The sequence below is a fragment of the Tupaia chinensis genome, unplaced genomic scaffold (genome assembly GCF_000334495.1).
Source record: "Tupaia chinensis unplaced genomic scaffold, TupChi_1.0 Scaffold147038_1, whole genome shotgun sequence".
NCBI classification, from domain to species: domain Eukaryota; kingdom Metazoa; phylum Chordata; class Mammalia; order Scandentia; family Tupaiidae; genus Tupaia; species Tupaia belangeri.
Genome location: NW_006206889.1, coordinates 264164 through 277184, shown reverse-complemented (window position 1 = coordinate 277184; position 13021 = coordinate 264164). Strand labels below are relative to the sequence as shown.

General features: G+C 51.6%; 1 protein-coding gene across 1 annotated transcript in view; it reads left to right on the top strand.

Moving 5' to 3' along the window:
* The window catches only part of COL18A1 (collagen type XVIII alpha 1 chain), a 69685-nt gene that overhangs the window by 31780 nt on the left and 24884 nt on the right, over positions 1-13021 (top strand). Inside the window, exons 6-14 of the mRNA XM_014584527.1 lie at positions 947-1006; positions 1824-1953; positions 7849-7925; positions 8164-8349; positions 8697-8723; positions 11588-11650; positions 11732-11818; positions 12546-12599; positions 12728-12886. Of these exons, the coding sequence (XP_014440013.1) occupies positions 947-1006; positions 1824-1953; positions 7849-7925; positions 8164-8349; positions 8697-8723; positions 11588-11650; positions 11732-11818; positions 12546-12599; positions 12728-12886 (843 nt within the window). The remainder of the gene's footprint in view (positions 1-946; positions 1007-1823; positions 1954-7848; positions 7926-8163; positions 8350-8696; positions 8724-11587; positions 11651-11731; positions 11819-12545; positions 12600-12727; positions 12887-13021) is intronic.

The following is a 13021-nucleotide window of genomic DNA, read 5'->3' as shown; positions in this document are numbered from 1 at the left end:
TCCCTTTCTTAGGGGACACCCAGCCACACCCAGACTGGCTGTGGTCGAACTGGGGCAGCCTGTGTACTCCATTTTGCATGTGCACAATTTTCCCACTTTGGTCTGATAACTTGCGCTTGGATGAAAGGAAGTCCAGAATGTACCTGACTCCCCCTAGCGGCCGTGATGGCACTATGCCTGTGTGGCTGCAATGCATGGGCGTGCAGCTTCCCTGTGTGCCGGGAGGGCCAGCCCCAGATGCCCAGATGCCCACTGCACCCTACTCTCACCCCTGCCTGGGCCGGCCTTGAACTCCAAGGTCAGCATGACAAGACATTGCTCCTTCAGGTTTTTTTTTTCCCCAAAGAATTATTTAATTTCATTCATTATTATTATTATTTAATTTGACCAGAGAGAGAGAGAGAAAGAGAGAAAGCAAGCCTCCAGGTCTGGAACTCGAGCTGCAGTTGGCACCATATGGGAGTTGGGAGTCTAGCACCTTAACCACCGTGTTACTTGCCAGCTCCTCTCTGTCAGGTTTTATTAAGTTCACACCGTGATGGCAGTGAGAGGGCCATCCTCTCAGGCCCCATGCTGCATTGGTTGATGTGCAGCTGTAACAGGGTGGGACATTCAGTCCATGGGTGGCCGGGGCAGGATCACAGTGACCAGCACACTCCTGGGCCACATGTTGCTCTGTGCAGAGGCCACTGGGCCTCCCTAGAGAGTGCATGGATCTTCCCAGGAAATCGGCTGCGTCAGGGAAGGGGGTGTTTTCTGAAGCTTCTGTGGGGCCCACCTGTGGCTGAGTTGACTTTTGAGTGTTACTCTGGTTGATCTGACTGGTTGTGACCTACTACTAACGCCTCCAAGAACCTGGAGACAGTGGGGAGGGGCGGTGTCAGCAGCACTGGCCCAAATGTTGGCCTCACTCACCATCCTCTTTTCGTTTCCCTTAAACCCACAGGCGTCTGGAGACTTCGGGAGTGGGCTTGAGGAGACCCAGAAGTCGCTCAGGGAGGACACAGTGAGTCACCGGGAAGGCTGAGACCGCCTGCCGGGCCTGGGACCAAACCCAGCAGTGGGACTGTGTGTAAATGCATGTGTGACTTCCAAAGGCTCCTTCTGTGTCATGGACACCCATACCCAGTGGGAGACAGGGACACAAGACAAACACACGGGGCTCAGAGTCTGAGGACAGGTGTCCTTTGCAGCCTCTGCATTCTCAGGGAGAGAATGTTCTTCTAAAATGGGATTCTTGATTTTCAAGGTGACCCTGGCATTCCACAGGACCCCTATTGGGTTGTAGGTGGCCATAAGGGGACAGACAGGTCATAAATTGGATATGAGAAGGAAAAAACCATGCAGAGCACTGTAGTATGGAAGATTTGGGGGCAGCTAAGTTAGTGTCTTTCCAGTTCAGACCATCTGTACAAATAATCGGGGGAGGGCCCAGGGGAGCAGAAGGGAGGTTCAGGCATGGGAAAGGGACAAGGATGGACCCATGGGCCTCTTGCACCCCAGCATCTGGCATGAAGAATCTCCAGGTTTGAGCATGGGGGTGCAACATAACTGATCCTGAGCAGCACCAGGGGGTTCCTCTGTCCCCGAGCACTGGGGAGCTGGGGCCACCTGAGCTCACAGGCCCCAGGAACCAACAGCTTCAGAGAGTCCTAGAACATCTTCCTGTCTGAGAGAGTGCTTTTTCTGTATCTTTCTGAAAATCCACCATATTTCATTTTACAAGCCAGATCAGCCTTAGCCTGATCAGTTTGTCAGCCTGCACCCACTCACAGGGCACCAGGTATGCTGAGAAATGGTGTTTCCTACTCTCATCCTGCCAGGTTGCAGCCATAACGCCCAGCCTCCCCAGGCCACCACCGGTCACATCTCCACCTTTGGCCGGGGGCAGTAGCACAGAAGATTCCAGAATGGATGAAATTGAAGAAGAAACCACAGAGTCTTCATTAGGAGGTGAGATTCTTTTTTGTTTTGTGTGTGCGTGGTGTGATGTGAGGTGGTGTGGTGTGGTGTGCGTGTGGTCTGTGTGGCTGGGTGAGAGGCTGAGGTGCAGCAGCGCCTGCGTGGCCCGCCCCGGAAGGTGCAGTCATCAGCCAGGACATCAGGTACAGTAGCTGCTGCCTGGCCTTGGCTTCTCCTTCCCACGGGCCATGTCTCATTTTCCGTGGCCTGAGGGAACCGCCCCAGGTGCAGTGAGTGAGACACCTGACCTGGGCAGGGGCCAGCAAAGTTGGTGGGAGGACAGGAGTTGGTTTTGGAGGTGGGGAGGTGGTGTTGATTAACGACAGTTCTTGCCCCAGGCCTCTCCGGGTTGGCCTGCTGGGCTCTGTCAGGGGTCAGCCTTGAAGGTAGGGTTGTCCTTCATGGATACCTAGAGGCCAAAGCCCTGCTAGAGGAAGAACCAGGCTGCTTGAGCTATATTAAAAGTGAGATGCAGGCCAGCAGATGCGGCATGGTTAAGGCCTTGGACTCGCACATAGCCCGTTACAGTTTGAGTCCTGGACCTGGCAGCTTGAAACTCATGCTGGCCATGTGTGCGTGCATGCCCAAACTCTCGAGAAAAGAATGGAGGAGAAGGGATTGCAGCGTGGCCAATGTCCTCCTAGGGGAATGGTTTCTCGCTTTCTGTCTATCTCTGTCTTCCAGTAACCACACATACCCTACAGCAAAAAATCTCTCTCAAAAAAAAAATAGTGAGATGCAATTTTTTAGTGTTCAGCTCTCCATTGCTGTGTAACAAATCACCACAGGTCTTTCCCTTGTAAAGTGATTATTTTATGCATGTAATAACTGCAGTGACCACAGGCTTAGCAGTTCCAATACCCCACATCTGTGTCTCACGTCTGCAGGTTAGAGGGCCAACATGGGGCCCGTGGGAGTGGGAGACCACGGGGCGCACAGGGCTCCTTTCTGAAGGCTCTGTGGAGAGTCCAGTTCCTGCTCATTCGGGCTGCTGGCCCATTCAGTGCTCCGTGACTGAGGACTGCAGGTCCAGGGTCCTTAATGGCTTTGGCCCAGGGCCATCCACCTGCACCAACCATGCCCCTTCTTCCATCTGCAAAGGCAGTCCTGCAGGCAGAGTCCTCACGCTGAGTCTCTCTGCCTCCACCTCCTGCCTGTGAGCCCTGTGTGGTTATTGGATCTGTCTGGATAGTCAAGAGATAATCATCTCTTTAATGTTGGCTGATTAGGAACCGTAATTACATTTCCACAGTCCCTCCACTTTCAATTAATTCAGATTCCACTGACAAAGCTCAGAGAACACCATGAATCAGACAGGAGACAGAATACAAAGAAAATCCAGCAAATGTCCAAGAAGTGTACCCAGAGGGGAGCAGGGAAGGCAGCACTAGAGCGCCAGGGTCTTAGAGAGGCAGCTTCAGGCTTCTGCCTTCCACATTTATGTTAAGGTTTTAGACAATCATGTGCAGAGGGGACCAGCAGGTGGCATGGTGGTTAAGGTGCTGGACTCTCCCACATGGCTGACCACAGTTCAAGTCCTGGACCTGGTAGCTTTCTTTCTCACTTTCTCTCTCTCTCTCATCAAATTAAATAAGTGAATGAATAAAATAAAATAAATGTTAAAAAAAAAAAGAAAATCACATGCAGATACATGCATACGTGTGTGTGTGTATACATTTATGTAATTTTATATTATAATATTATATGTTTTATAATTTTATAATTTTAGGGAAGAGTGTTTATTGCTTCTTTTAAACTACTGAAATAATACATGTTCAATACAGTCAACTTAGAAATGGAAAAGAATAAACAAGAGAGTTGACCAGACTGATGTTTCAGGGCCACTTTTATTCCTATTTTTATATCCTTCTCTTAGTATTCAAAGGACTTGAGGTGTTTGTTGCATTTGTTACCAGAGGTGCTTTGTGAGAGACCAGACGAGCTGGTCAAGTTGGTACTAGAGTTACAAGTGGGGGAGGCGTGTCCCACCTGGACCTGGGGTCCTCGCAGTCCTTCCCTGCCAGCCCAGTTTCTGTGGCCTGGGTCCCAGGAACCATTCAGAGGTAGCCTGATGTGTCTCACTTGATTAATTTGTATTTTGTTATCAGGTATAATTAATATACCGTAAACTGCCACAAACTTACAACGTGCAATCTGATACGTTTGGGCCCGTGGTAGCCCGTGAAACCATCACCTCAGGATAATGAGCACCATCATCTGTCCCAAGATTCCCTTTGTCCCTTTGTACCCCGTCCCATCATTCCCACCCTCTCTACCCTAAGCAACCACTGAAGTGCTTTCTGTCGCCAAAGGGAGTTGGCATTTCCTGGGATTCCACGTAGACGGAACCCCACAGTCAGCACACTCTGTCTGGGTTGATTCCCTTGCACCCTTGTTCCAAGGCTCATCCATGTAGTCTGTCGTGGTTCTTAGATAGTCAGCTTCAGGCTTCTGCCTTCCACATTTATGTTAAGGTTTTAGACAATCATGTGCAGAGGGGACCAGCAGGTGGCATGGTGGTTAAGGTGCTGGACTCTCCCACATGGCTGACCACAGTTCAAGTCCTGGACCTGGTAGCTTTCTTTCTCACTTTCTCTCTCTCTCTCATCAAATTAAATAAGTGAATGAATAAAATAAAATAAATGTTAAAAAAAAAAAGAAAATCACATGCAGATACATGCATACGTGTGTGTGTGTATACATTTATGTAATTTTATATTATAATATTATATGTTTTATAATTTTATAATTTTAGGGAAGAGTGTTTATTGCTTCTTTTAAACTACTGAAATAATACATGTTCAATACAGTCAACTTAGAAATGGAAAAGAATAAACAAGAGAGTTGACCAGACTGATGTTTCAGGGCCACTTTTATTCCTATTTTTATATCCTTCTCTTAGTATTCAAAGGACTTGAGGTGTTTGTTGCATTTGTTACCAGAGGTGCTTTGTGAGAGACCAGACGAGCTGGTCAAGTTGGTACTAGAGTTACAAGTGGGGGAGGCGTGTCCCACCTGGACCTGGGGTCCTCGCAGTCCTTCCCTGCCAGCCCAGTTTCTGTGGCCTGGGTCCCAGGAACCATTCAGAGGTAGCCTGATGTGTCTCACTTGATTAATTTGTATTTTGTTATCAGGTATAATTAATATACCGTAAACTGCCACAAACTTACAACGTGCAATCTGATACGTTTGGGCCCGTGGTAGCCCGTGAAACCATCACCTCAGGATAATGAGCACCATCATCTGTCCCAAGATTCCCTTTGTCCCTTTGTACCCCGTCCCATCATTCCCACCCTCTCTACCCTAAGCAACCACTGAAGTGCTTTCTGTCGCCAAAGGGAGTTGGCATTTCCTGGGATTCCACGTAGACGGAACCCCACAGTCAGCACACTCTGTCTGGGTTGATTCCCTTGCACCCTTGTTCCAAGGCTCATCCATGTAGTCTGTCGTGGTCCTTCTGTCTCCTTGCTGGGTAGTGTCCCACAGTGCAGACTGGCCATAATGTGTCATCCCTTCCCCCTGGGGGTGGACCCGTAGATTTATTTTAGTTTGGGGTGAAGGCACACACAGTTGCTAAGAGAATTCTAGTATGAGTCTCTATTGACATGTGCTTATATTTATCTTGGATGAATATCTAGAAGTAGGATTGGGGGATCACATGGTAGGTGTAGGTCTAACTGTTTAAGCAACTGCCGAGCTATTTTCCCAGTTAGTCATTCCATTTTACACTTCACCACTGTGTACAGGGCTTTCTATTCCTCCACAGCCTTGCCAATGCTTGACGTACTCAGTCCTTTAAATCTAACCATTCTAATAGGTATGTCGTGGTACCTCCTTGTGGTTTTCATTTGGGTCGTCTTTGAATTGTTTTTTCAATGTTTTTTGGAGTTTTAAGCATCTTTGAGGCAGGGGTTATAGATTTGCCTTTAAGAATGCTAGCACTTAAAATATGGGTCCTTGGAACTTTCACCTTACGTGCAGGAAAAGGCCGGCCTCCCTCTTGTGACAGACATGACTTGGTGTGTCATATTTGTGCTTTTGGTTCTGGGCCATCCAATCTGGTGGAGGGGTGTGGCCCAGCCTGCTGCTGGGCAGAGGTCCCAAGGGCAGTGGGCTGTGTTCAGACTGTAGCTGGTGCTCCTCTGTGGTGGAGCGACCTCAGGAGGTCAAGAATGGGCATGGTTCTGAACTCCTCTGGAAACGGGTCAGCATCTCACAGAGCCATGGGAACGAAGGTGGGCCTGTGCATCCCTGGAAGGTGACACCCTTGAGCTTGGTCAGAGCCACATGTGTGTGACTGCAGAGCCTCTAGTCCTGCCCAGTCACCAGTCTCAGCCAAGTGCCAGTTAAACCCACCATCGGGGACTCTGCTGTCCTGGCTGCAGAAGTAAGGATTCCTTTAAACTTCACGTATGCTAGCCCTTGAGGACTTCAACTCGGTGTAAGTTACGTATCATCTGGTTTTTCAATGGTGCTCAAAGTGCTGGATGAGAGGTCATTGGGGAACAGTTCAAAGGATCACTCCATTAATTGCTTATTAGTTCATCGTGAAGGAGAAAAGACATTTTTACAGTGGAAAAGCCTGCTATAGGTCATCTCACTGCCTTGAAGCTGGGGACTCTGTCCAGTAGGTTTATCTGGAACCCAGTCTCTACGAATATGCAAACTGGAGAGGAAGGACATGAGGCGGGAACAGCCCATGGCAGGGACTGCAGGCACTTGTAGTCGGTGACATGGTCTGAGTGCTCCTCTTGGTGTCAAAAACTCCAGGGTTTTCTGCAGTTCTCTGAAAATGAATCTTACTCAGAGGCTAACTCATAGTAGGCTGGGAGCTGGTTGGGCCTGGGTTTGGCCAACAATTTGCTGACCACTGAATGAAACACATGATGCTGGACCCAACACCCCACCATCACCCACCTTTCACAGGGAGCTACAGGGGGCATCGTTGTGCCAACAGGGGAAATCTGAACATGGACTGTGTAGCTGAGTGTCATGTGCAACAGTGTTAGAGTTCCCCGTGGCTGTATAGACCAGTGTGTGTAATGGCGAATTACCCGATGGGCTATGTACCCCATATGACTGTGTACCATTAATGTTAGGTTTCCTGACTGTACCAGACCATCACATGTAGCAGTGTTAGATTACCCCATGGTCGTGTACCAGATCACAGTGTCCAACAGTGTTAGACTTCCCCAGGAGCCATGTGCCGGATCGTGATGTACAGCGATGTTCGCTTTCTCGACGGGGCGTGTACCAGGTCATCTTGTGTAATGATGTTAGATTTCCTGAATGTGACGTGGGTTTGTAAAAGGATATCCTCGCTCTAAGGAGAGGCCACAGTGTTCAGGGGAGAAGGGTTATGATAAATACCACAGATGCCCTAATGGTCTGCAAAGAAGTGAAGTCTGCTGTGCGTGTGAGAGAGAGCATGAGGATGGTAGGAAGTGCCGGGCGTGACTGCCATGTCTGGGTGAGAGCAGTGGTCTCACTTTGCTTTCCTTGATGGATTTCTGATGTTTCCAGCTTTCAGATAAAAAGTTGGTAGGGAAAAAAGGGGAAAGGAAGAAGAAGATGAGTTTAAGAAGGTGTTTTGGTGGACAAGGTCTCTCGTTATAACTAATCCAGGAAGAGTCTTCCAGGAACTCCTAGCAATTGCTGGCATTCCTTAGACCTGCAGAGCTGGTTCATTACTAATTTTAATTCCCTCTCCTTGTTGTTGGCACCGGCTATTCCCTCACCCCAAGCCTAGGATGCCGGCTGGCTGGAGCAGGTGCTCAGGGCAGCACAATGTGGGGCTCGGCTCCCTCCATGTCCAGTGGGCTCCAGGCCAGGACTGAGAGCACTGGGGACTACACAGCCCTGACACCACCTCTGCCTCTCCTCCAGCCCAGACCCTTCCTGGCTCAGCCTCAGTTTCCACATGGGACGGGAGTGTCCCGAACCCTGGGGGTGACCTGGAACAGGTGAGACCTCTCCCTGGTAACCCCTAACTGGGCCCCTACCTTCTTTTGTGCCCTGCCCCTCACCTTGCCCAGCACACAGGGCCCCTGCCTATCTACTTTACATGCCCTCTCTACAAGCCCCCTCTGCAAGCCCCTCTGGTACAGAGCCCAGCTGAACCTCAGCAGTGTGCCGCTGCAGGCATGCAGGAGACCATGTGTGGCTGTGCCCAGCTGTGCCCTCGTGTGCCTTCATCCTTAGGGAGGCCTGCAGGGGCAGAAGTGGGAGCTGGGCACCCAGGGCCTGCCCAGCCCTGTTGGCCCTCAGGGTCCTTCAGGCCCAGTGGTGCAGAGCCCGGAGGCACAGCCCATGCCTGGGCCACAGGGACCCCCCGGACCCCCAGGGCTGCCAGGGAAAGATGGCACCCCAGGAAAGGATGGTGAGCCGGTGAGTACATGTCTCCCTTGGCCTGTTCTGACTAAAGGGGTGGGTGGCTTAGGCAGGACGGGGACAGAATGTGGCTGATGAGAGGAACTGGCCTGTCCCTGGAGCCTCCAGGTTACTGCTGTATGGTCAGTGCTCTGGGATACCTGAGGCAGGGCCAGCCCAGACACAGCCCTGGTAGCTTTGGCTGTGGCTCTGGGAGCAGAAGTGGGAGCAGGGGTCCTTCAGGGGTGAAGGACAGCTTTGTGCCATTGGGGCTTTGAGTGTATAGCCACTCATCTGTGGTCTGATTCTGGCTGGGGAAGGAGTTGTAATTTTCTGACACTGAGGGTTTCTCTCACACATTCCAGGGTGACCCGGGCGAAGATGGAAGACCGGTGAGTTTGCTTTTCTTACTGGGCAGATATTTTCTCTCCTGTTCACATAAATGAGACCCTCAGGCTGTTTCACCCAGTGACGCTCTGGAAACGCCACGCAGGAGGGGTTCCACAGTGAAGCCATTTAGAAGATGCATCTCAGCTCTTGTTAAGAAAATACATGTCTCAGGACCAGCAGTTAGCGTAATGGCTATGTCGCTGGACTCCCATGTAGTCGACCGTGGTTTGTGTCCCAGACCCGGTGGCTTAAAACTCACCCTGGGTGCGTGTGCGTGCATGCCCAAGATCCTGAGAGGAGAATGGAGGAGAAGGGATTGCAGCATGGTCATCCCCCCTGGGGGGTGATTTCTTGCTTTCTATCTCTCTGTCTCTCTTTCTGTCTGGCGAGTGCACGCTCCCTGTAGCAAAAGAAAACCTCTCCCTCCCCACCCAAAAAGAAAATACATGTCGCCCGTAGATAGAGAAATATGCAGCTTTTATTTGCATTGAGATGTTTAGGCTAACTACCAGGAAAACATAAATATGTGGAATACCTTCCCAAGCCTTGGGGACATGATTGCTTAACAGAGTAATAAAGTCTGAAAGTGTCGGGGGTGGGGGGGTTCGATGCATAGAAAAGAAGAGCAAACACGGCAGGTGCGCGTGCATGCCATCAGTGGTCACATCAGTGCAAGGGTCTCACCGTGTCACTGTCCTCCTGCCTCAGCCTCCCAGCTGGCACAGGCGTGTACAACACTCCTACCGTTTTCAGGTCAGGGGTTACTGTGTTGCCCAAGCCAGCCCCGAGCTGACAGCCTCCTGCCTCAGCTTCCTGCATCGCCGTGCCCAGTCTTAGGTTGGATTGAGAACGGAACCCGGGTCTCTCATGTGGTCCCAGCCTGCTGATCACAGTGTCTCAGCAGCATGTGCCACCATGGCTGGGCTGAGAGTTTCTTTCTTTTTTTAAAAAAATTTGCCAGAGACTGCGTGCACTCATTGGAGACTGAGAGAGAGAGAAAGAGAGAAAGTACCTCGCCATGGACAGTGCCTTCTCCGTTTCTCCCTTCCTTCGTGTTTTGGGCATGCACTTGTACCTGGCATGTTTCTCCAGCTGCATGGTTGACCCTCTGGGATCCAGTCACCTTACCACCAGCTGCCCGGAGAGCTTCTATTTTAATGTATATTTTTTTAATTGCAGAGAGCACATGCACTCACCAGAGAGTGGACGAAAACATGCTCCAGTGGGGTGTGGTCATGCTGCAATCCCTTCTCCATTTCTCCATCTTGTTGGGATTTGGGACACATACACATGCCTGGCATGTTTCTTAAGCTACCGGGCCAGATTTGAATTGTGGTCGGTCACATGGGATCTGGCTCCCTTAACCACTAGGCCACAGGGCAAGCCTGAGAGTTTCGGTTAGCTCAGTTTAGATTTTTAAAAATCAACAAATGCTATTTCCAAGAAACACAGTAAAATAACATAAGGAGGTTGCAAATACAATTTGGCAAACAACATGCCCAGCAAAAGGGAACATAGAAAAGGTGGATGGCTGATGTCAGATGACTGATCCCGAACACAGCCGAGTCAGGTTGAAAACAGCCTGAAAGGACCCAACTCTGGTGGATAGCACCATTGCATGAGAGGCTGCAGACCACCCAGGAGGCCCGCTTCACTGTAATCCCAGCTAAAGGGGAGGCTGGGGCAGAAGAGTCATTGCTGCTGAGACCCTGCAAAGACCTATCTCTGTCTCCATTTCCCTCTCTCATAAAGGAGAAAACAAAAGCAAAAAACACTTGGAAAGGTCAAAAGAAGGGTATTTCATATTGACTACAAAATGATCGTTAATGAGCATTCTGCATCTGAGAGCAGAGACGTGCAGTAGGAAAACGGAAACTGATTGTGCATGGTGGTGGCGGGAGACACGGGGGCTTAGCCACACTGCCAGAGCCTGCAGTATGTACGTGTGTGTGTACAGTGGTACAGATCCAAGAGGCTGAGCTGATGAGCTCACTCTAGCAGGTTATGGTAAAATTTCCTATCTGGGGACCAGCAGTTAGCGTAATGGCTATGTTGCTGAACTCCCATGTGGTTGACTGCGGTTCGAGTCCCAGACCCAGTGGCTTAAACTCACACCGGGCGCGTGTGCATGTGTGCCTAAGATCCCGAGAAGAGAATGGAGGAGAAGGGATTGCGGCCATCTCCCCTGTGGGGTGATTTCTCGCTTTCTGTCTCTCTGTCTCTCTCTGTCTTTCTGGTGAGTGCACATGCCCTATAGCAAAAACCTCCCCCCAAAAATTTCCCATCTGAAAACCAAGCCCTGCACATCTTTCTCGAGCACATAGGGATGCACAAAACCATGGACCGTCAAGGCATGAGGGTTGCTCTCACACCCACCCAGGAGCCAACACAGGCATCCCCTATCTACAGTGCCCCCCCACATACACACACACATGGGCCACACACAGACACCACACAGTGCACCTCACATGGATATGCCGCACAGGCTACACATATACCACATAGACATACACCACATTTAGACACCACTCACAGGCTAGACACACACATTACACATCCTTGCATGTATGTACATGTGTATAGCAGGCTGAGTGCCCAGTGTTTGGCAAAGTGCTGTGTGGGTTCTCCCAGGCACTGTAGTCCAGTTGGCTCATGCTGATGTGGCTCTTGTCACAGCGTCTGCCTTCAGGTCCTAGCTTTCGCTCCTGGGGTCCACTTGGTGTCCTGACAGGTGTCTCCAATTTCCTGCATCCTGCCAGATGCCCTGAAGGGCTCAGCCTGTGTTCCACACTCTGGGGTATTGAGGGAGCTAAACCACGTGCTGTGGTGGTTCCAGTAGCCATGTGACAGGGTCTTTGTCTTCCAGGGTGACACAGGGCCACAGGGTTTCCCAGGCACTCCAGGAGAGGTGGGCCCCAAAGGTGAGAAGGTGAGTCTTCCAGCCTGGGGCAGGGCCTCCTTGTCTCTCAGCTCTTGATCCTTGGGGTGACGGATTTGCCTTTATGCCCAGGGGGATCCTGGAGTTGGGTCAAGAGGACCTCCAGGACCCCAAGGGCCTCCAGGGCCACCGGGACCGTCCTTCAGACACGACAAGCTGGTGAGCCCCTCCATGAGCCTCCTATATTCTAGGATCTGCCTTCCTTAGACATAGGAAACTGCCTCTTGGGAGTGAGGTGTTCAGGCCTCTTCAGGCCCTGGGGGGTTCCAGTAGCCATGTGACAGGGTCTTTGTCTTCCAGGGTGACACAGGGCCACAGGGTTTCCCAGGCACTCCAGGAGAGGTGGGCCCCAAAGGTGAGAAGGTGAGTCTTCCAGCCTGGGGCCTCCTTGTCTCTCAGCTCTTGATCCTTGGGGTGACGGATTTGCCTTTATGCCCAGGGGGATCCTGGAGTTGGGTCAAGAGGACCTCCAGGACCCCAAGGGCCTCCAGGGCCACCGGGACCGTCCTTCAGACACGACAAGCTGGTGAGCCCCTCCATGAGCCTCCTACATTCTAGGATCTGCCTTCCTTAGACATAGGAAACTGCCTCTTGGGAGTGAGGTGTTCAGGCCTCTTCAGGCCCTGGGGGGGTGCAGTGCTATGGGAGCTCCCCCCCCCCACTTTGGGTGCCTGGGGTTGGCGGGAGCCCTTGTCCACTTCTCTCTGCCTTTCCTTACAACCAATTTGAGCTGCCCCTCATGGGGCTGCCTGTGTTCAGGACACAGGTTGGTGAGGCTGAGAGTCTGAGGGCTGGGGAGGTCAGAGGGACAGAGGTCAGTGAAGGGGGGGATTCAGAGGGTGGAGGGAGAGCTCCTGGTGATGGCCTCTTGGCTCTTTCTTGTCAGACTTTCATTGACATGGAGGGGTCTGGCTTCGGGGGTGACCTGGAGACCCTCAGGGTGAGTGACCCTGAGCCTGTGGCCACTGCCTGCCATCTCAAGCACATGTGGGAGGGGCTGTGGGATGGTGGCAAGGCCAAGGGGGAGTTCCTGTGCACAGCCTGACCATCCGTGTCTGTTGTGTCCAGGGCCCACGAGGCTTCCCCGGCCCTCCGGGGCCCCCAGGAGTGCCAGGCCTGCCCGGTGAGCCAGGCCGTTTTGGAACGAACAGCTCCATCTCTCCAGGACCTGCAGGCCTTCCTGGTGTGCCTGGACGGGATGGACCCCGCGGCTTTCCTGGCCTCCCAGTAAGTTTACCTCCTCTGTTGGGGTCGGTGGGGGTCCTGTCTGCTGGGAAAGGGATGAACATTCAGCATAGGGGCCTTTCCCCTTGCCACCTATGGGTGCCCCAATCCTTTCCATGTTACGCTGAATCATGGGGG